This window comes from Naegleria fowleri, assembly GCF_008403515.1.
Source record: "Naegleria fowleri strain ATCC 30894 chromosome Unknown tig15, whole genome shotgun sequence".
Classification (NCBI taxonomy): Eukaryota; Heterolobosea; class Eutetramitea; order Acrasida; family Naegleriidae; genus Naegleria; species Naegleria fowleri.
Window position 1 is genome coordinate 206,631 of NW_025407947.1, and position 23,379 is coordinate 230,009.

Genomic DNA, 23,379 nt, shown 5'->3' on the forward strand with positions numbered 1-23,379 from the left:
ATACAGTGACATGAGAGGAGGAATTTCATCAAATTTCTCATGACTCTGAATAAAAATCAGTTGTTGTTGAAAAAAACAGAAACTCGGTTACCATCATCACCATCATCGCCAACAACAACATTACCGAGTGCTCAACATTGAGAAAATCCTCTTTCTCATTCAATATTTTCCTGAAATTCAACGAGCGTGTCAATTGTCACGATCCAGAGTAATGTCAACTGCGACGAATATCACTACCAGCGGGTGTGGATTGCGATCATCGGAGAGTCATAATTCTCTCATAACGACCACCATGATGATGATGAATAATTGTCCAGACAAGACATTCATGAAAAATACAAATTCATTATTGAGAGATGATGACGATCATACTCACAAAACGATGAATAATGAAACAATGTTTGATAGGCCTTTATGTAATGTCGAAACCGAAAAAAGAAGGTATGCATCATCGTCTTCATCCGAAAGTGAATTCTTTTTTAGGAATCATGACAGAATTTTGACTTGTGACAGCGATACCACCGATACAGAGGAACACCACGAAGATCTTGACGACGATGAATTCACCAGCCACTCTTCTTCCATTAAAATGGTTTGGGATCAAATTCCAATTAATAACCAACACACAGAAATTGATAGAAATAGTGTGAATATTAACATGTTTACAATGGACCAGAAAAGTTTTAATTTCGAGAACATCATTCTTTCCGATTTGATGGACAACTGCACACCAAGAAAACCAGGAAACGATGTGAAAAAAATTACAATTCTTGTGGAAAGTGATGAAACTAGTTCTTTAAGTGACGACGAGGATGAAAGTGATGAAGGTGATGATGACCATGAGAACAAATTCATTTCATCTTCTTCTCCCTTCAATCATTTAAATTCTACTTTGAAAAATCAATTGAAATTGAAGCTTTCTACAATCTCACAACAACAAGAAACATCTTCTAACGATGATTTAATGCAACCAACTCGAATTTCTCACGACGTCGTTTTAACGACGACAACAACGTTGGATGTGAAAGATCAAAATTTTCCTTCTCTCAGTGAAAATTCCAATCAAAATTTATCCACTCCTAATGCTCAGAGTTCAGCTGAAACAACCGTCACAAATACCAACTCAACATTGACGACATCCAACTCTACGTCAACTGCAATGAATGATATTCCTACTGTGTGTGAAAATTCCCGACGATTTACTTTTGATGCCAATGATATCATTAAGGCAGTTTTTGAAGGAAAATATGATGAACATGTTCAAAAATTATTACAACAAGATGTTTCTCAATATCTCACACAGTTAGTGAAAAAGAAAAAAACAATCACTTCTGGAAAGGATGATATTTTAAAGCATTTAGAAAGTTCTGTGTCACGTGACACGACAACCAAAATGCAATATTCTGCTTCCTCATTTACTTTACCTCCTGATGAAACAAGTTCTAGTGACACTCTTGATACGATCGAAAAGATTCATGATGATGTAACTAGTATTCTTTACCAAGACGAATCATCTCCTCTCAACAAGTTGAATAATCTCATTACTGAAAAGAAGAAACTTCTCACACGATCCAATACTACATTTTTTCAGCCGAGGAGTGGAAATGACCGACCTCTCGCGGATGTGAGACATCGAAGAAAAATCACAAATATCGGTTCTGGAATGATTCCAACAAATTTCAATGATATTGTGGCACCCATGAGTCCAATTTCTCCAAAAACACCAAATAGTGCTCAACTGAACACTTGTGAAATCCATTTGGACCCAAAACGAAATCGAACAACTTTGAATATTCATTATTCAAGTTCGAGTGATTCATTGCTGTCATCTACAAGGAATAATCATCACAGTACTTCGCGATATGGATCCTATTCTGATGATATTTATCGAGTGACAATTTTGGGAGATTTAGGAGTTGGAAAAACAAGTATCATTCATCGATTTATTAAGGGAACTTTTTCAAATGAGTACAATTCGACACAATTCGAAGACATTTATCACAAACCTTTAATGTTTTTGAAATATCAAGAATTGAAATTGCTGGAATTATTAGACACATCAGCACTTCACATTCGCCACTACAAGAACAAATCGAATCAACATTCTGGAACAGTGAATTCGCTCAACCAATCACCATGTCAGTTATCAACATTAACCAGCACGTCAACAAGTGTTACCCCTTCAAATCATCATGTTGAAGCAGCAACAGTTGAAAATACTAGTAACAGCATTAAGGATTCTCACGACTCTCCCAACTCTCATCAATCTGGTAGTTTGGTGGAGCCAAGACCTCCACGTATTGAAATTCCATCAAGTTTTTTGAGTGGTTATATTGTCAAGTGTGATGCCTATGTGTTGGTGTTTAGTATGGATGATGCGAATAGTTACAAATACTGCAAAGATATTTACAAATCCATTGTTGGAGAAAAGAAGATGCTCTCTCTGAAATCTGCATCGAGTTCGCATCTTCTGTCGACATCCAACTCTGAAACCAATGTTGCAACGCCAAGAACAGTTGCTAGGAGCGATGTTCCACTGGTATTGGTTGGAAATAAGGCAGATGTGAGTCTTGAGGAACGAGTGATTGATCCAAAAATGATTTGGGAAGATGTTCATACCAATCTTGCCTTTGGCTCTAATTGTTCTTTCATTGAAACGAGTGCCAAAACAGGGCCTGTCGATTGCATCTTTGAGGCCCTTGTGAATAGAATTTGCATGAGAGAAGAACCAGCTTCATCATCGAAAATTCAATCCTCTCCCAGAGATCCCCTTAATTCAAGAAATAAAAAGTGTGTTATCCTGTAGGCACGAAAAAATCATTTTGCCTTAATTGAAATTATTGTAAATTTTTTTTATTATCACAATAATTAAAGACTCCAAGACAATGATATTTAAAGGTTTTTTATATTAATTGAAAGTTTAGAGCTTCTTAATTCTGTTCTTTTGTTCATTGAGGGATCTCTTGCTCAATTTACCACCGCCCCACTTGGTGTTGATTGTTCTGAATCTTTCAACGAAGGCACCTCTGACAGCTTCAACAATCTTGGAGAATTGGTCTCTGTCTTCCTTCTTGACTTCAGTCAAAGCAACAGCAGCAGCATTCTTCATGTGCACCAATTGGCCCAATCTGGACTTTGACTTGACAATGACGTATGGAATATCGAGTTTCTTGCACAAAGCTGGAAGGAACAAAACGAGTTCAATTGGTTCAACATCGTGAGCAATAACAACCAAGGAAGCTTGCTTTCTTTCAACAGCCTTGACAACTTCGTTAATACCAGAAACAAGAGTTGGTTCAGACTTCTTTGGAGTAGCTGTCTTTCCTTCAACCTTATCCTTAGCTGCTTGTCTCAATCTTTCCTTCTTTTGTGTTGGATCTTCTGACTTGTACTTGGCAAGGAATTGAACAACAGTGTGAGCCAAAGGCTTATCAGCAACCATTCTGAATTGGTTGATTGCTGGTGGAATCTTGAGTCTCTTCATCAAAACTCTCTTTTGACGTTGAAGGCGGACATAGACTGGCCATTTGACGAATCTGGTCAAGTCCATCTTGACTGGCAAATCTCTACCAATACCAATATCCTTTGGTCTTGGGGTGATCAAGTTCTTGAAATCACCCTTTTGGATCTTCTTGGCGGAGGATTTGACAACCTTCTTGGCCTTCTTCTCTGTTGTTTGTGGGTTCTTTGGAGGCTATAGTATTTGGAAGTAAGAAATAGCATTGAACAAAGGACACGAAGAAACAGACACGGTTAAAATTGTTTGTTGAATAAAAATGATACAAACCATTGTGAATGTTTTGGCGTATTTTTTTCTTCAAAATTTTTCAAAAATCCTGGTTAACCGAAAAATGTAGTTTACAATGTGAAGCAAATAGTGAAAGGAAACTCCATCAACAACAAAGAAGACTTGAGAATGAAAAACACCCAAACAGTCGGTGCAACACGTCGTCTTCTTTTGGTCAAAGGAATGTGATTCTTGATTCGACGAATATTATTACGTCTCTGCTTCATGACGAAAAACATTACGTTTCGAAATGATCAGATCTCTTGATTACTAATTCAATTGATACCTCGTGCTCACTCTATTTGTACTCATTCAACTCGTCCAAAGCGTTCCGTCGTAAGAAGCTTCCAACGAAGAGAGTCTGATCGCCATTCTTCATCGCACACTCAGGAAAATTCACAAACAAAAAAATACCTCATCATACACGAAATGGTTTCTCAAACTGAATTCGAGCAAGCTGCTGCTACCATTAAGACAATTACTTCCGGACCAACCAACGAAGAATTGTTGTTGCTCTACTCTTTGGTATGTTTGTTATTTTCAAGAAAGAATTCACAAACTGAATGATCTCTTCTGAACTGTCAAATTGATCATATGATGGCAATCAATCTGAATGAAACCTTGTTTGTTTATATTATACAGTACAAGCAGGGTGAGTTTGTAGGATGTACGAACAATATTTTCCTCTGACTGATCAATCTGCGTTGATGATGTTCAAATGATGATGTACGAAATCATCCGTCAATCGTCGCCCAATAATATTTGATGCAATGGTGATGTCATTCACACTAAACAGCTACCGTTGGTGATGTCAACACTGACCAACCTTCCATCTTCAACATGAAGGAGAGAGCCAAGTGGTAAGTGTCCATATTCTCTCTGGAATATTTTCTTTCTAATGAATGCAACAAACAATCACTAAACATTTCACACCAAATATCTCTGCACTCTCAAAATAGGGATGCTTGGAAGGAAAAAGAAGGCATGTCCAAGGAGGATGCCATGGAGCAATATGTTGCTTTGGTCAATGAATTGGTTCAAAAGTACAAGAAATAAATTGATTTGAAATTTTTGTTCCAGAATGCCGTGTTAAATTTTGGAGATCATTGAGTGCACTCAAACCTAGGAGAAGAAGAAATTGATCACTTTATTCTTGAACTACAGACAGGGCAACACCTAATAGTCCTTCGTCGCTTAGTGATTTATCCAAAGTATTGTCAACATTCTTTTGCTTTTGAGTCTTATCTAAATACGTGACAACAAAAGATGAAATGGGGCTTCCTTCCAACTTTTGTCGACATAGTGCATATATTGCGGCGAGCGGAGCACTCTTAAGAATCTTAACAACTTCTCTTTTTCCATCTGGAAATCTAATTTGAATTTTAGTGGTATCCCCTTGCTCAGTAAGATAATCTGAAAGGTTTACCTTCTTATCTGCAGGTTCAACAGTTGTTTGAGAAGTTGGTTGTTGAGTGATAACGTTAGGGGTGGTTGTTTGTGGTGTGGGCTTCTCAATAATTTGAACATCGTCATCCGCTAAGGTATTCATCTTTGTGGCTTCCTCAATCGAGGCTTGAATAGCTGCTCTTAATTGTTCGTCCTCGTCATCCATAGCTTCACTGTTAATTGGAATGTTGTGAATGTTTTGAGAAGAGACTGGAAGTTGAACATTTTCGAAAGGATTTGGAGCATGAAGAGTGCTTGGTGAAGGTGAAGGAAGGTGATCCAATAAAGAATGACTATCTACAAAATTTTGAAGACTGTCAACCATGGTTGGTGCGTCAATAAATTTTCCAGCCCATGTTTTAACATTCTCTCCAGTTCTAGGATCAATGATGCAAACATACGGATAGCTAAAGACTTGATATCTACCCTTGAAAAATGTAGCCTGGTTTGTTCCTTCATCGGCTTGCCACAAAATAAAGAATGGGGTGAGTACAGCTTGAACAAGTTCGTTACCCCAGGTGTCTCTATTCATTCGATGACAATCAAACACATCATCTTTTTGTATCTCAACAATCAACCACTTGCCCTCCATTTCTGCAGTTTGTTTAGCCTCGTCAAAAGTTCCTTTGAATACAATTTGTGGTTTTCTGAACATTTCCGAAAATTCATCACTAGAATTCGTTAGTCGTGATGCGGTTTGGAATTGTTGATTTTGTCCTCTTTGATTGTAGCTATTAAAATTTTGCATATAGGGCGGATAGTTGTAGTTGCTACTACCAAATCCTTGATAATCGTGATGATGTTGGAATGAATCGTAAAGCCTTGATGCTTGCTGTGGGATGGGTGATCTAATTTCATCGGAAGTAGTCTTGGTTGTTGTGGCAGACGATATAGAGGAAGGCTGATGCTGATTTGAAAAGAATAATTCCACAGCAGTTTGTAAGTCAAAGTTTGCAGCCTCCAAATAATGTTGTGCGCTTTCTGGATCGGTCTCGCCGGTCACAGACAAGAAGGACATCAATAGATCGTCTTCCATTTTTTTTGTGTTGTTATTTTTGGTTGATTTATTCCAACCTAATTTTGAAAAGAGGCTCATATTGTAAGGCTATTCGATAAGAGAATCAAAACAACAAGCTTTGGTTGTGGTCTGGCGATTGTTTTTTTGTGCCATGAAATGATTTTTTGGATGGCAATTTATGTTTGAATTGTAAGCCACAATTGAAAATTTTCTTTAAAACAACCAAGGATTACACACTTAAATTGAATGGTGGGATTATTCGAGAGAACCTTCTGCTTTCAAATGATTAAATCATCATCAAGAAATCTTGTCAACTCTTTGGATTTCCAAAGGCGAAAATTGTGATAGTGTCCTTGAGTAAGAAATCGTTGTCTCTATCAATTCTTGAGAATTTGCAACACAAACCAAAAAAATGGCTTCTCAAGAATTCTCTATTGACTCAAGTGCTGTTATTGCTGCTTTGGCTCCTGGTCTCCTCACGAAATGTAAACCAGAGAATGAAGCTTTTTTGCAATGTAAATCAAAGAGTGATAATCCTGAAGGTAAATTGGCCTTCTATTATTTCATCAATGATGACCATCATCATCGTGTATTATCAATTTTTTTCTTTCATCATACATCCTCATTTTCATCATCATATTTATTATTTTTTAATTAATACTGATAGACTGTTTGAAGGAGAGCATTAATTGCCGTAAATGCGCTTTTGGGCTTGCAACAGAGTATTTGAATTCACCATGCCAACAAAAGTTCTCATCACTCGTCGACTGTTTGAGAACCCGTGAATATGATTACAAGGGTAACGTATTTCCGAATTATTATTATTGTGATGATGATAATTTATGATTATTACTGAATTTTACCAATGTACAAATAATATCCATTAGATTGTTATGATCAAAGAGTTTCGTTCGAAGCTTGTGCCCATCATTCATTGGGAGTGAACTTTCGTCCACCAGTGAATCCAAAAATTGAGTAGAATTGACTCACAATAACAATTCTTAGTAATTTCTCATCCTGTTCAACCACATTTCGTTGTTATTTTTCATCTCCTCTAAATTATATGTAATACATCCTCTTTATTATTAAAACAGGGTATTTTCACCACATCTATCTCATCACTGCTTCTAGCTAGAGCACCTAACAGAGACCTCTGGTTGGGTTACATCATTTCCAAAAAGCACGGATTTGATGACGAATAATAAAATTAAAAAAAAATAGCAATACATTCAGGAGGATCACTCATTCACCAACATGTTCGGATTTTTCAAAGGTTCCAACAACAAACCGAGTACTCCGAAAAAGCAAACTCCTCCTACTGCTGAATATGAACCTCCCTTTTCAAAGAAAGACAATGAAACCTCAGGAGGACAAGTCTCATCCGTGGCTCACTTCAATAACGGCAGCCATAGTAACATTCACGGCAGCAACAACTCTAATGAGCAAAATGAGGAATCATTATTTGGAGGAATGAGCGTTCACTCCCATTCATACGGAAATACGTCAACTTATTCTACGTATGTAATTAGACATAATTTATTATCCCATTGTTTTATTTGGCAATTCATACGTCATTCTCACCGTTTTTCATACAACCAATGTTGCTAAAATTATCGTAAATACAGTACATCTAGCGACTCAAAGAAGTCGTCAACAAGCATCGGAAGTTCTTCTCAATCTCATGAAACATCTAAATTTCCATTCATTAATAACGACGAAACGACAGAAGAATCAAATAATTTCTCTTCTTCCGCAACAACACCGGTTGCAGATGAAGACGATTTCAGCCAACTTCCAACCCAAATCAAAATTAATACAGCGAACAAACAAAAGCCATCTCGAAGAAGAAAAGAACCTTCAAATAACATTGCCAAAAACAATCCATCTAAAAAGGTTGATGACGATCTAAAGGAATTGGAAGAATCTAGAAAAGAGATGGAAAATAATCACTCAAATGCAAAGAAGCCTGTTGTTGAAAAGTTTACACCTTCTGTGATTGCCACACCTCTTGCCACTACTCGCGAAACCGTCACAAACAGTGTCCACAATGAGGACGACGATTCAACCATTTCTACGTTTTTGCCCAAGAATCAATCATCAAGTAGTGCCACAAATGGCAATTCTTCTGTTACCACCCCAGTGAGCACCAACACTGTATCAGACGACTTAGATTTTACTACTGTACAAGTGAAGCCTCGCAACAGGCATTTAGATAGAACAAACTCAACAGAAATTCATTCACCCTCCCTCAATGGATCCAGCAGTCCTTCTGCTAGTAAGAGCTCATCAACTTCGCACGAAGAGCCACCTCTCAAGAACAGCAGAGATCAACAATCAAGTTCACCTTCTTTAAAGATTCAAGAAAATATTAGAGAGGATGATGAAAAAGATGTGGTTGATGGAGATTGGTTAAATATCAAATCTACAGTTAATTCTTCACTAACAAAATTCAGCAGCAAAATATCTTCAATTTTTGAAGAAGAACGCAAGAAGGTGCAAGAAAAAAAGGAAAATCAATTTTCTATTTTACAACAAAGAATACAATCATTGGAACAACAATTGGACAAGCTTACTGAGCTGGAAGATTTTGAAGCTGCAGATAAAATTGAGCAAGAACTATCAGTTCTGAGAAACAAAGTTGAGGATATTCAGATCAAGGAAAAGAACAATGATGGGTATATCGGAAATATAGGTAAAATACTTGGAGATATGAAGAGGGAAATATCCATAGTGTACTCTCGTGTTGATTTCTCGTTTTCGACATCTAAAAAAGACTATGATGATTTTGTAAAGAAGAATAACCCTCTTCGAGATTTACGACGTGAACGCCTGGAATCAGAGACAAATCGTATCAAAAGAATGGGAGAAAGCATTAATTTGGAAGAGAAGGAATTCCAAAAGAGAAAGAGTAGGATCATAGAACAAATTGAATCCTCAACACGAGATATGAGAATTCAACAGGATGTGCTCACCGAACAAAACAATGTCATTGCTAAAGAAATTGAAGAGTTGGAACGAAAATTGAGAGAAAAACGTTCTCAACAAAAATCAATTTTAGCACAGCTTGACGAAGTAACAGACAAAATCAAGAAGTACGAGGAAGAATTTAATGATCAGCTAAAACTCATATCTAATGATGAGCATCAATTCCAAAAGAGAAAACAAAACTATTTAGAGGATGTAGAGGCTTTCGAAAAACTGTCAGAGAGTCTTAACAAGGACTTGGCTTTAATCGAGACGAAGGAGACTAAAAAGTATCAGAGAATGATGGATAAGCGACAATATAAAGACTATTTACAAACGCAGCAAGTCAGAATTGGCCAAATTATAGAGATTATTGAAGGCATCGAAACATTGGAAGACTTTTCAGCTTCAAATGATGATAGATCTCTCCTCATTAAGGAATTAGGAGCACTTACTCAACAAATATCCGCTCTTAAATCTAATCTTGCTTCAATAACTCTAGAATTAGACAACTCAACTCAACAGTTACAAAGAGCCAATGACAGACTTCCAAAACTTCAGGCTGACAAATTGGAATATGCAAAGAACCGTAAATTCAAAGAAGCGGCTCAATGCAAAGAGGAGAGCGACAAGCTTACCAAGTTAATACAAGAGCTTGAAACTAACATTCCAAACCTCAAAAAGGAGCAACAACAAATAGAAGAAGAAAGGGACATGCTAATTCAAAAGCTGGAAGCATCTCATAAGAAGCTTGAACAATTTGACGCTATTGATTCTAAACGAGTTATAAGAGCCTGTTTGAAGAGAATTAACTTTTTAGAGAGTAGCAAGTCCAAGTTGTTGGATGTAGAAACTCCAGATCAACTTCGATTAAGGTTTGACGTGATTGATGAATTACTCTCATTGTTAAATTATCAAGTCGAGCAATTACGGGTGATAATTGGATTATCAGACAGTGAGTTCGAACAAATTCAACAACTGGCTTTGAATCCTGCTCTCGAAGCTGCAGAAGAGGAGAGAATGGCTATGGCTATTCAAGACATTGCCAGCGGATTGACGGATGAGGAAAAGTTGGCAAATGCAAGAGAAACTCTTCGCATGTTGCAAGAAACTGAAAATAAGTTAAATGATGATTTAAGTGTAGCTGCAGAAAAAGAAGAGTTTGATATGTGCGAGTTATTAGATCGACAAATCGAGGAAACAAGAACAAAGATCATAGCTATCAACCTGGAAATTAGCACTCTTGAACAAAAAGTAGCACAAAACACACCTCAAGAACCTAGTTTAGAAACGAGCCAAGCACAACAACCCGAAGAAGAGACATCTAGCGTTCAGGAGTCACATGAAAATGAAGGCGCATCCTCTTTTGATTTTTTAAATAAGGACGAGACCGCTCATCAAAGCAACATTGAACAAGCTGTTGGTGATGAAGAAGCAGCATATCACGCCCTCAATGAAGAAACCAAGCAGAGTTCTTTTGATTTTTTGAACAAGGAAGATAATGTGGCTTCGTCTGAGAACGAACAAACATCAAACACGTTCCATGAGGAGCAACCACAAAAAGAAGAAAAATCTTCGTTTGATTTTATGGAAGAAGACGATCAGGACATGTCACAGAATGAGGAGTACGACGCATCACAAGAATATCAAAGTGTTGCTGAAGACGGAGATGGTGAGAAATCAAGTTTTGACTTTATCCAATAATTTTAATTTGTGTAAATTAAAACATTTTGTACATTTAGCCAAAACAAGCTTGGTTGGAAATTCTTCAAAACAGGCAACGATAACTCTGAAGGTTTATAACTTCTTTCTTCGAGCATTCTCGAGCAAGAAGACAAGCAATCATTGTCCCTCTTGGTAGAAGAACTGTTTTGCGTTACAAATTTATGCAAAGATGTGTGGCTGGTTTCCCATCCAAAAAAATGTCTGTCCTTTCTCGCGATACAATTTTGAAGGCCATCAAAGAAAAGTAGGTTTTTTGAAAATCAAGCCTGACCACATGGATTAACCCGATGCAACACAACGTTCGGTGTTGCATATAAAATGGATGAACAACTCACACATGAATTTTAAATTGTATGATTTTCATCAATTTGTTCCTTCTGATGATTAATTGCCAAACTGCAGACAAATCACCGTTACTCCTTTCAACTTGTCTCATTTGGGACCTGCATCTTACGATTTGTATGTTTGATAGTAATTATTATTATTTTGAGGTGTAAAGAGCTCTAATACATTCATCACAAAAATACAATTATTGCATTCGATTGAACCACGCATTTTCAAATTATTAAAGGACTCTATCAGATGAATTTAGAGAATTAACTGTAACTGGAGATGTCATCCCAATTACTGACGACGTGGATTACAAGCAATATTCAAAGGCTGTAAAAATTCCAAAAGGCGAAGCTTATATCCTACAGCCAGGAAAGACTGTGTTGGGCATTACAGAGGAAGTCATCGCCCTCTCACCAGGATATTGTGGCTTACTTGAAGGTAGATCAAGATTTGCTCGTATGGGACTTGCTATTCACATCACTGCTGGCTTCATGCAGCCAGGAATTAATAACAAACAAGTTCTGGAAATTTTCAATGCTAGGTAAGTTGTTGTTTATTGATCCACCATTCCACAACACCAATTTGTGTGACAGTCCAAATCCTCTTGCACTGTATCCTGGAACTCATGTTTGTCAGTTTGTGTTTTTGAAACTGGAAGGAAAGGCCATCTACACTGGACGTTTTGCAAACCAGTCTCTCGAATAAAAATTAATTTAGCAACAATTTCAACCCATTTATTCCACATAACAGAATTCCAAATCCATGTCTTTCATTCCTTTGGTTTGACAATTTATTTCGACAAAAAAGTTTACAGCGAACGGGAATCGAACCCATGACCTTAAGCGTGTTAGGCTTATGATCTAACCAACTGATCTACCGCTGCATTCGATTATTTATATTTGTATTTCTTACATAACGTGTTTCTTATAGAAAGGCATCATCAACAGTGTGTAACACCAAAAAGATCACGTTTGTTGTAACGTTTAATGTTGTTTTTATAATGGCGAAAGCACTGGACAATAGGCAAAACAAGTGACTTCTGAAACACCAGAATAACAGAACCAGGTCTTGTTTTGCAAACCAAACCAAAAAAATACAGGAATGGGTTTATTGAAAAATAAACAAATTATAGGTACTCAATTGTCCGACGATAGTGTGTCTAATGGGTGTGTAGGTGTGAGGTGTAGATGTTGTTGGAGTTGAGTTCGCCAAGCTGACTGCTAAATGTTTCCCAAGCAGTTGCAAATTTTGCAGTTTTGGGTTTAATTATATATCCTCTAGCCTTCTTGAGTACAGTTGAACTGTTCCAAGTGGCGTTTTTGTAACAACTGCCAACATAGGCAGCGAATGAGAGATATATTTCATTTAGCCAATCAGTCAAAGCTGGGGGAGATAAGTCTAATTGTTGAAGAGGTTCGTCTTTGATACTACCATTCCAATCCATTGGAATACAAGAGAGAGAATGGTTTGAGGGAAGTCTGATAAGAGGGGCATTGAATTTGAGGGAACTGTTGACCCATTTTGTGTATAATGATTTGATTTCCGGACCACACATGGTGCATGAGGTGAATACATGTTCCCAGTTGGCTTTGGTATTGCAAATGTGGCAATTAGGGTAATCTTTTCCGAAATTTCTAAGGATTTCTGCTTTGTGTAGGTGAGCAAATAATAGTCGTTGTTGGAAGGGTTTGAGTGAATAATTGCTCCAAAAGGAGATGGCACATGGATGCCAGGTTCTATTATGGTCTAAGATTCCAAGGCCTGAGATGCTCATGGTTGATCTATCGTTGTTTAGTAATTCAGTTCTAGGGTCGACAGGGGTTTCGTATTCATTGACAAATGAATACCGTTCATCAATGTATTGGAGAGACCAATTATTTTGAGCAGCGATATTTTTCACGTGGTTCCAAAATGGTTCGTTAAAGGTAAGATCATTCCAAGCAGCCAAAGCAATATTTTTGGTGATGGTGGAGGAGGAGTTGAATAATCTAACTGCTGTGCAAATAGGTTCAATGGAGAATAAAGTAGAGGGGCGAGTAATACCAAGGCCCCCAATTTGTTTGCAATTAAAAATGACTGATTTTGATAATGTGTAATCTAATCCAATAGCCTTTCTGACAAAATTAGCAACCATAATATCTGCTTTGTCTAGAGAATTCTTATTGATTCCATTGAAACTACAGGCATATCTAGGCAAAGATATGATTTTGGACATTAATGTAGTGGTGATGCTGTTGAGATATAGATTAGAAGTTTTAGCTGATGCCAGTTGATTCGAGATTTTGTTGATTGGATTATCAGAGGACCAAGAAAAATCATTCTTAAAGGTACATATACCCCCAAGATATTCAATAGAAGAAGATGTGGCAATTATATCCTGTCCAATAGTGACTAGGGCCTTAGATAGTTTGGCTTTGGCTGTAATAGCTAAGAGTTTGCATTTCTTGGGAGCTAAAGCGAGTCCTATTTTCTTTAATTCACGGCCGAGGCTTTTTAGAGAGGAATTCATTTCGATCTTAGTATTAGCTATCAATAAAATATCATCGGCATATAATAATAAAAGGATGGTAATATTAAATATTTGAACTCCTTTAAGCTTTTCTTGTATGTTAGTTGAGGAGTTAATATAAAGATTAAACCATGCCGGGCTTGAAGGATCGCCTTGCGGAACTCCAACATTCGCATCGAAAGGGGAGGATAGAAATCCGTTGACTAGTACTTTCATAACGCTATTGGAGATCATGGATGTCAAGAGATTAATGACAGAGCTATGGAAACCATGTTTCTTGAGAATGCTGATAAATCTTTTATGGATTACTGATCCATAAGCATTTTTGATATCCAGAGCCATAGCAAATACTTCTTGTTTGTGCTGATATTTGTATGCAAAGGCAGTCCGAAGACTGATAAGGTGTTCTAATGTTGAACCTTTTTTCATGAATCCTCGTTGCGCAGTGTGGATTAAATTAGCCTCTTCAAGGACATTCATGAATTGTTTGTTGATAATAGAAGAAAATAGACGATAGATCACGGATAATACAACTATAGGTCTAAAGTCTGATAATTTTGAAGGCATGTTGATTTTGGGTAATGGGAGTAGAATACCGATACCCAATTCTTTAGGAACCATTTCACTGTCAATTGTGTGATTGATACATTTTGCAAGTATTTGGAGCGAATTGTTGTCTAGAATTTTCAACAATGGCACCGAAATGTTATCATAGCCAGCCATAGAATTTTTTGTCTTAGAAATAACTTTATCCAACTCTTTGGCAGTGATATGATGGAATTTCCATTGGGCTACAGTATTGTTTTTCTTGATTTCCGGGAGAGTTTTAGTCACTTCTTGTTCTGTATTAAACATGGCTGAAAAATGATCTACAATTGTCGAGTTATGGTTACTTTGGACTACATTGAATATAGAAGAACTGACTAGTTCTTTTCTGAAGGCATAGGAATACGGTTGTTTAGAGTTAAGATTGTTAATTCTATTCACAAAGACCCGTTTACGGTCAGCCAATAAAGATCCAATAAGCTTGTTGAGTGAGGTTTTAGCTTCCTCTAATTTAGCCTTGACATTGTTGAGGCTAAAATTATTGTTCAAAAATTGGCTGGTGATAGTAGAAACATGTTTACGCTTATAGAGATATTGTTTCAAATCGAAAATAAAAGTCTGAAATTGTCTGACATTACGATTATCAGTGATCAATGAGGGCTTGTTTGTGCTAAGAGAACCATATTTCTTCACAATTTTAGCAAGGGTATTTTGGGCTTCTAAAAGAGTGTCAGGGTTTTCCTTAGCAAAATCGTTATTAATTTCCTTCATCTTGGATTGTAAAATTTTAGGATGGATAATATATTTGTTGAACTGTTCTGGGAAGTCTAAAATGGGATTACTGGGGAAGGAGATAGTTAAAAGTTTGTGAGAATAAGCAGTAGGAACATCTTCTACACCAGAATAATCATTGTGGGAAGTAATAATATGGTCCGGGCGAGAAAAACCATGAGAGTATTTGTTGCGTTGAGAAAACGAAGGTGTGTTTGGAATAGGAACAACATCAAAGAGTTTCAATTTGTCACATTGGTCAATTAATAGTCGTTCATGGGCGGCATAAGATACCTTACTGAATGTTTTAGTATTGGCATTCAAATCTCCCAATATGACAATACGTTCACCATGAAAGACCGCTGTTTGAGCAGAAATGTTGATAATATTGAGAGCCTTATTCATGAATTCTAGTTTGTTTTTGTTAGCCGGGCCATACCAATTGAAAATGCGAGCCACACCTAGGTATTTATGTTCCAAAATGACTTCTGATAATCTGCCTTGAATATGTTCGACGAATTGGAGTACCTTAATAAAAGGTGACGGTCTGATAATAGTAGCAATTCCTGCTCCATTATCACCTTCAGTGGCGTTGGAATTGTAAACTAAGTAGCCACGAAAGAAGGATCTGAAATACCATATATTCCAATAGTCTTTCGTACTGGATTTTAAATGAGTTTCCTGGATATTAAGGACATCCAGTTCATATTTGCGGGCTAAGGTAAGTAATTGAGATTGTTTTACCCAGCCAACTCCTCCAAAATTAGCAGTACCTAAATTGAAGGAGTTTCTTTTAGAATGAGGGTCCATTAAAGGGAATGTCGGCCCTTCTTATGCCCACTTTTACCCTTGTTGCGAGTAGTAGTACCTAAGAGAGCGTTGATTTTTTGATTAATTTCTTCAACAGCTTTGTTGATCTTATTAAAGCCTTCCGTGACCTTTTTACCAGACCAGACAACCATTTCCTTTGTCAATTTTTGGAGAGCTGATGACATTTCAGACATTTGTTTTTCAACAGCTTCCATTCTGTGACTGATAGAATTGGCAACTCTAGTAGAGAATGAGAGGTTTCTGAAACTATAATTACCAACTTGGACGAACTTGGTAATGTTATTGGTAATTTGATCTTTTTTAATACCAACAACAGCCATCTTCTTAGCCAACTCGATACTCTCAATCTTGACTTTCCATTGGGAACTAATGGCACCCTTGAGTTTAGGAAGATCTTTTTCTTTACCATTAAAGGCAATACGGAAGCGAGAGATATCTGTTCTCATTTTGGAAAGCTTAAATTTCTTCAAATGATTGGCAGGTAACTCAATATTAGTACCAATAGCCCAAAATTCCTGATCATCCAGGTTTGAGGTATCATAGTGAGCTTGGACTTAGCACCAGCAGATATTGCTTGGTTTGCCAATTTGCGCGACTTGAAGAAGAAGATAATACAATCTAATTCACTGACAACTCTACTACCGTACAACGTATCGGCATTCATTGCGACGGTTGCAAGGACTTCTTCGACAGAGTTGGTAGTAAAGGCTACCACTCTGAAGAGCTTATGATGTCGCTTCAATTTAGTAGAATGGTCATCGGTCATGGCTGAGGTATTAAAAACTGAGACTCCAGAGGTTGTAGTAATATTAGAGACCTCTGGCTGCGACAACATTGGGGAGTTGTATATGCTGGGTGGGCTAGGTTGTATTTCCGACAAATTGGCTATATTGACGGAAGACGGAGCCTCTAGAATTTCATTTTCCATTTCTTCTCTCCATTTATCATGTGCCGATTTTTGAGCAGAAAGAGATTTGTTTGCAGTATGCGGGCGAATAGCGACCTCTTTGATAGAGGCGTGATGGCGAAGGTGATTAGTGTCTTCATCGCCGAGGGCGGTTTGGTTTTCAGACATTTTTTCGAAGACCAAACCAAACCAAAAAAAATGTTTCGACCCACTCGAGGAAAAAAAAATAACACAACACCTCCGCTAGGTGTTCACCTTGAGCACCCTTTATCACCACCCAAAGAACCATCTCCGAATCATTAAACTTAAATTTAAAACTTATCTCTCCCTCTCTACGAAGTACTGTACTGATTTGGTACCGTACAACTACCACCGGTTATAAGTACTGAGATTGTTACCGTTGTGATCAAACTGTAATCAAGACCCTATTACGATGGCAGTTATTAAGATCAAAGCGCTATTGACTGAATGGTATTTAATCAGACCAACAAGATCAGATTCGTTATACAAATTAAAAAAAAAGAAGAATAATTCAATTAGGATGCCCAGCAAGATCGGTAAAACAAGACCCAACCATGGATCCAATCATGGACCCAAGCACTCTAGCTCACTTCAATCATTAAGCGACTACATTGCTTCTGCTAGTTCATCTGTAGATAATGAGCCCAATTTGACAAATAATCTCAACCCTACTCACAATTGCTCTACTAGTGTTGACACTAGATTGTACCCAACTATTGATCCAATAGCTGATGAAGAATTGGCCGCTAAAACTAATAGTATGAGCATGAGTAACCAAGACAACATTGAATTGTTGGATAATGAGCTGACTAATAACCTCAACATACAAGACATGTCAGTTGATGAAATTGTTGGTAAAACTTTTCTCAAACACAATAATGCTAAACTAGATACAAACAGAACTCTTCTTGACACTGATCAGATTTTAGAAATTGTATCTGTTATTGCTAGCCCACACAACCCTATGACCTTAAATTTCCAACATGTTGTAAAAGCCACTCTCAGAATACTCTCTGATGACATTAAATACGAAATCACCACAGAAAGAAAGGCTTTTAAAAACCATAAAGACAGAAAACATGTTTGGGAGTTATGGAAGGAAAGAATGAAGAATATTAACAAACTATTATCTGAGAACAAGAAAAGTAGTAATGTCCAACAAGACAATGAAGAATTCAACATCAATGACATAGCAGTGAAGGAAATCACTCCTCCCAGATATATTGCTGTTAGATATAGCAAAATATTTGAAGAGAATGAGGTAATTGAATTAATTAAGGACAAACTTAGTGGCAAATATGTCACCATCAATCCGATTATTAAGCTCAATAATACCATAATTGTCACTATTGAAGATTGCGCTCAAGTAGAACAGGCAGTTGAAACATTACGTACAAAATTTAAAGAAGTCAATATCACTTCATCATGTGAAAACGACACCAACAAAATTATACGTGTCCATAATATTCCAATAGGAGAACTATGGAAAACTACAGTCAAGGCAGATTGGAGGAATGCTATTGAAAGCGATACTGGTGAACCCATTGTTGAAATTGCTACAGCTAGAATTGGTAAAGAAATGGCAGCAGTGATCACTGTCAAAAGTATGAAAGCCAGAAATAATCTATGTAAGGCAAAAACATATGATATCACTATTCCTAGAACAGAGGAAACAGTCACTATGAAAATCGACATACCATTCAACTATGCAATGGATGTACAATACTCTGACATCATTGGTAGATGGCCTGAAAGAAATGATTTGATTAGAGCTAGAATACAAACGGAATCCTCTCTTGCCAGAAAATACAATAATGACCAACCTGTATCCATACTTATCATCAATCAAGAGAAGAGAATATGTTTGATTAGACTCAACAATCTATCTAATGCCATCAGATTGGTAAACCATGCTGCATATGGAATGAATGAATGGACATTGGATTTTGCTCTCAATTATCCAATGCTAGAAGATTTCCTGGAAAAGAAACCTGATACAGTTCACAAAATTTCACAAAATTTAGGCAGATCTTCTAAAATTGCAGCGAAAGACGTTTCCTTTACTCTTGAAAAAGTGCAACAAGATCATCTAAAAGAAATCAAGAGAATTGAAGCTTCTATGGATAAAAGAATTGCAGAACTTGAGGCAAGACAGAATCAGAAATTGGCTATGGAATTTAAGGAAATGGCTAATATTATCAGAGCAAATAATGAAGAATTAATGATTACCAATAGAATTGCTACTCTAACATTTCTGTCTGGTTGTACAAAAGATAATACCAAGAGGAAGATATATCAAGAGGAAATTGATGAGTGTCACAAAAAGCTAAAACTACTTGATTCACTTCAGTAGCTCCAGAATTATCTATTCTAACCCTCAACATTAATGGTCTCAGAGCAGAACCATTATCAGCCCTAAGAGGCTACCTCAACTCAATCACTCCTGATATAATCATGCTCCAGGAAGTTAAAAGCGTCTACATTGGTCCAGATTTTCCCTCTATATATTATTCTTCATTTACATATTATCACAATCCAAGAGATTCCTGTGGTGTATCTATTTGCCTCAACAAAAGCACTTTCAAAGATATTGAAGAAATCATCTTAGATCCGATCATTAAGAATAACGCGCGAATTATTGGCGTGAAATGTAAAATCAATTCAATTAATACTCTAGTAATTTCTGCGTACTTTCCAAATCAACCAGCTGACAGATGTGAATTCACATATATTCTTGACAACCTAATTGAAAAATATCCTAACTACAAAATCATTATTGGAGGTGATTACAATGCGATTTTATCCGAGAATCACTCCTCAAACGAATCTAGAAGAACTGATCAAAACATACTAGATCTTATTAACAAGAGAAATCTTAATTACTATCCTTTCCCTCATTTATCATGGCACCTTCATTATACTATTAACAAACAATCCAAGTCTATAATAGATTACATATCCACAGATTTTCCAATTGCATCTGGAGAAGTACTGAATGCCAACTTCATATCAGATCACAAAATGGTTAAAATTCTACTTGACCTCTCATGTCAACGAACACCTTTGTTAATTCGGAAGAAGCGTAACTTTCAAGATCCCAAAAATAAGAAAGAAGTGCTGGCCATTAGCAAAGAATGTGTATCTCAAGTTAAGAATTTAGAATCTGATAACGACAAATGGCTTTTCATTTGTGATAAACTAGGCGACAAATTTGTGGAGGTCAATCCACCTAAACTTGATCCTAAAATCTACAAATATAATAAGCAATATAAGAAGCTCATGTTAATACTTGATAGAAATGAGCACGGATATCCTTGTGACAAACTTTTGACCACTATTGGTAAAACTTTAGAACAGGTTCCAAAATGTCTTGCAAGTGTCAAAGAGAAAATCAAGAACCATATCAAATGGAGCCATGATAAGGCTTTGAACAGAAAGATGAAATGGTGGGAACAAAACTATGCAACCAACTCTAAACATCTGAGAAAGAAAATTTACAAAACGTCATCACCACCATACAAATTATCTATCGAAGGAACTGAAATTAGTGACCCCAATGAAGTTGCCAATGTGATCAAGGACAAATATCAACAAAACCTCAACTTTAGAGGAAGAAATCATCAAATTGACATTACCAAGTTTTTCAAGTACAAACATCCATTAATTGATAATTGCAATGACAAAATACTCGGTAGAATTACCACGGAAGAGAAAGAATGGATAATTCAGAATTTGAAATCCACAGCACCCAATGAACTAGGTTTAAGACAAAAACTATCAAATACATGTGTAAGGAATTACAGGAGGAAATTTTTCAAATTATTGAAAATATCATTACAACTGGATTTACTCCTGAATCTATGCAAAGTGTCAGCATTCTCCCAATTCACAAAAAGAATAAGGACCACTCAAACCCTGCTAACTATAGACCTATTGCCCTTATGGACTCAGGACTTAAAATAGCTACTAAATTAATCACCAAAAGATTGAAGGAAGTGTTAAAGGGAAGATTATCATTAGCTCAATTTGGTGGTGAAGACGGCAGAGAAACTATTCACAGAGTCCTTTCAATTTACAATATGATTGCTTGGGCAAAAAGGACAAGAAACCTTTTTATGGTTTGGCTGTTGACATCAAAAAAGCTTATGACTCATTACCGAGAATTATGCTTCGTGATGGACTGCTATTCTTAGGGATTGATGAAATTACTGCTGATGGAATTCTGGAAATATTAGGTGAATCTACGACAAAGTTTGTTATACCTAATGGTAAATCTGAATGTTTCAATGTGAAAGATGGATTGAAACAAGGCGACACCTTCTCTCCCCTTGCATTCAAAATTGCGCTTGAGCCTCTCTTACAATTTTTAGAAATAACATATAATGGTGCTAGTGTTGCAAATTATTGGAACATTAGTACAGGCGCATGGATTGATGATTTGAACTCATTTTCCAACGAACTACCTGAAATTGAAAATTCTTTGCATGACATTGAAACCTATCTTCATGGCTATCACATGGAATTAGATCATTCCAAAACTAACCTCTTCTCTGATAAGGAATGTAGTATCAAGACATTATCTGGAAGTACGATCAAAAGTAATGATTCTATTATTATACTTGGTAATAATATTACCAATAATACTGAGGAACAAAAGAAATACACTACTTCAATTATTGAAGAAGTTAAAAGAAGAACTAACTCTATTGGCTGGAATTTTCCAATACAGAACATTGTCAAAATTATCAACACAGACATTGTTCCGTATGCACTGTACCACCTAATTCCTCTTGCTAATGACCATCTAGAGAAACAAATTGATAAATTCTTTCGCAACTTTATATGTGAAAGATTAAGAACCAAGAGAAAATTAGCTCTCGAGTGGTTTTATACTCATCAAGACAAAGGTGGACTTGGATTAATTTCTGTTCAAGAAATGAGTTACTCGGACCTAATGTGTAAAGTCAGAAAGTTCCTTGAACAATATGATATTTGTCTTGGATCTTCTACAAGATTCCTTTGTGAACGAATCAAACAGGAGCATGGTTTTGACATCCTCAATGATCCAATCCCTACTTGGTATAAACCAGACCCATGGATTCCTCAATATCTCAAGAGAATAATTTTCATGAACAAATCTTCCAATATTAGATTGTGGCATTCGAGTGACCAATGGCATGAAAAAACTCTCATCCCTTATGGAAAATTCCCTAAAGGTTTAAGACAATTCCTGCTCTATAAAGATTGGAACAGATTAAGTATGTGGGTTCCTGACCCTAAAAATTTACAAGTGAAATTACATAATGACATCAAACATTCCAATCATGTCACCCAAATTCGCAACATTCTCAATAGCATGGATTTTGGAAAAATCAAAGACGAAAGCAAATACTACAAATATGTTGGTAACAACACATCCATGTCAAACCTCTTGAACAAAGCTACACTAATTGGTACTGACGGATCGTGTAACAATAATATTGCTGGATACGGTATCGTAACTGATCAGAATGTTTCCATCTCAAGTCACACCTTAGGACAAGGAACTTCCTACAACAGTGAAGTTCAAGCGCTCCACACAGTTGTTAGATTGCTAGATAACAACACTCCTAGAACAATAGTCATAGATGCGAAAAGTATTTATGACCAACTTTTCCAATTCAGAAAATCTAGAGATCCTTATGTCGAAGAAATTCGTAATTATTTAAAAATGAAGGATCAGATCAAAATTATGCATGTTAATAGTCATACAGGTAAACAAGATATCTATAGCCGCATAAATGAATTAGCAGATAGGGCTGCTAAGAAAGGTGCTGATTGTAACAATATTCTTACTAATATTCCATCCAATAATTGGTATATTATTATCAACAATGTATTATACACTCAAAACACTAGACAAACAATGTACAAACTTATATTTCAACGCCTCCACAAAAGAACATATACGCCAAAGAACCTTCCTCCCAAGAACAGAAAGTTCACCAACATTTACCCCTCAATAGGAATCGGTTTCAGAACCTTAAATCTAATATTTAAAATTAGAGTGAACGTGATGAAGACTTTGGAAAATTTAAACAAGATATCCAAGACGAACTTGCTATGTCCTTGCTGTAGTAGAGAGACAATGCAACACATTATTTTTGAATGTAAATACTATAGTGATATAAGAAAAGAAATGTTTAGGAATTTATATAATATCTCAATATATGCAAAGAATAACAAGAAGTTCTCCAAACGACTATTGTACCTCATCAAGACTAAACAAGATATCCATAGCCTAACAGGTGCTAAAGTTGGATTGGGTAAGAAATGGGACAAAGTATTTACTAAGGAAGCTTATCGATCTATTACTAAAATGTGGATGAAACGAAATCATTTTTTCATGGAAGAATTGAAACTCACCTGGAATGAATTTGAACAACAATACGATTTTAATCCCAATTTCATTGATTTGAACAAGTTTAAACTATACATGAAATACCCACGACCATGAATAATAATTGAAATTTACAACAATA

At 36.4% G+C, this 23,379-nt stretch overlaps 9 protein-coding genes across 9 annotated transcripts; 6 read left to right on the forward strand and 3 right to left on the reverse strand.

Moving 5' to 3' along the window:
- Positions 1 to 292: 292 nt before the first annotated feature.
- On the forward strand, positions 293 to 2,806 carry FDP41_012609 (uncharacterized protein; the record flags this gene model as incomplete). Its single annotated transcript, XM_044703147.1, has 1 exon — positions 293 to 2,806. The coding sequence occupies one exon, from the start codon at positions 293 to 295 to the stop codon at positions 2,804 to 2,806; it is 2,514 nt and encodes an 837-aa protein (XP_044566062.1).
- A 114-nt stretch (positions 2,807 to 2,920) lies between these two features.
- FDP41_012610 (uncharacterized protein) lies at positions 2,921 to 3,790 on the reverse strand (the record flags this gene model as incomplete). The annotated part of the gene is made up of 2 exons (XM_044703149.1): positions 2,921 to 3,694; positions 3,788 to 3,790. The coding sequence occupies 2 exons, from the start codon at positions 3,788 to 3,790 to the stop codon at positions 2,921 to 2,923; spliced, it is 777 nt and encodes a 258-aa protein (XP_044566063.1).
- Positions 3,791 to 4,216: 426 nt separating this feature from the next.
- FDP41_012611 (uncharacterized protein) lies at positions 4,217 to 4,843 on the forward strand (the record flags this gene model as incomplete). Its single annotated transcript, XM_044703150.1, has 4 exons — positions 4,217 to 4,312; positions 4,430 to 4,439; positions 4,584 to 4,647; positions 4,747 to 4,843. 4 exons carry the CDS (start codon positions 4,217 to 4,219, stop codon positions 4,841 to 4,843), a joined length of 267 nt encoding a protein of 88 aa, XP_044566064.1.
- A 91-nt stretch (positions 4,844 to 4,934) lies between these two features.
- Positions 4,935 to 6,269, reverse strand: FDP41_012612 (uncharacterized protein; the record flags this gene model as incomplete). The annotated part of the gene is made up of 1 exon (XM_044703151.1): positions 4,935 to 6,269. The coding sequence occupies one exon, from the start codon at positions 6,267 to 6,269 to the stop codon at positions 4,935 to 4,937; it is 1,335 nt and encodes a 444-aa protein (XP_044566065.1).
- Positions 6,270 to 6,663: 394 nt separating this feature from the next.
- Positions 6,664 to 7,230, forward strand: FDP41_012613 (uncharacterized protein; the record flags this gene model as incomplete). Its single annotated transcript, XM_044703152.1, has 3 exons — positions 6,664 to 6,793; positions 6,919 to 7,050; positions 7,139 to 7,230. The coding sequence occupies 3 exons, from the start codon at positions 6,664 to 6,666 to the stop codon at positions 7,228 to 7,230; spliced, it is 354 nt and encodes a 117-aa protein (XP_044566066.1).
- A 275-nt stretch (positions 7,231 to 7,505) lies between these two features.
- On the forward strand, positions 7,506 to 10,919 carry FDP41_012614 (uncharacterized protein; the record flags this gene model as incomplete). The annotated part of the gene is made up of 2 exons (XM_044703153.1): positions 7,506 to 7,768; positions 7,877 to 10,919. The coding sequence occupies 2 exons, from the start codon at positions 7,506 to 7,508 to the stop codon at positions 10,917 to 10,919; spliced, it is 3,306 nt and encodes a 1,101-aa protein (XP_044566067.1).
- A 218-nt stretch (positions 10,920 to 11,137) lies between these two features.
- Positions 11,138 to 11,978, forward strand: FDP41_012615 (uncharacterized protein; the record flags this gene model as incomplete). Its single annotated transcript, XM_044703154.1, has 4 exons — positions 11,138 to 11,184; positions 11,343 to 11,399; positions 11,512 to 11,814; positions 11,867 to 11,978. 4 exons carry the CDS (start codon positions 11,138 to 11,140, stop codon positions 11,976 to 11,978), a joined length of 519 nt encoding a protein of 172 aa, XP_044566068.1.
- Positions 11,979 to 12,432: 454 nt separating this feature from the next.
- FDP41_012616 (uncharacterized protein) lies at positions 12,433 to 17,005 on the reverse strand (the record flags this gene model as incomplete). The annotated part of the gene is made up of 3 exons (XM_044703155.1): positions 12,433 to 15,872; positions 15,941 to 16,445; positions 16,562 to 17,005. The coding sequence occupies 3 exons, from the start codon at positions 17,003 to 17,005 to the stop codon at positions 12,433 to 12,435; spliced, it is 4,389 nt and encodes a 1,462-aa protein (XP_044566069.1).
- Positions 17,006 to 17,378: 373 nt separating this feature from the next.
- FDP41_012617 (uncharacterized protein) lies at positions 17,379 to 23,354 on the forward strand (the record flags this gene model as incomplete). Its single annotated transcript, XM_044703156.1, has 3 exons — positions 17,379 to 19,207; positions 19,255 to 20,647; positions 20,958 to 23,354. 3 exons carry the CDS (start codon positions 17,379 to 17,381, stop codon positions 23,352 to 23,354), a joined length of 5,619 nt encoding a protein of 1,872 aa, XP_044566070.1.
- Positions 23,355 to 23,379: the final 25 nt, after the last annotated feature.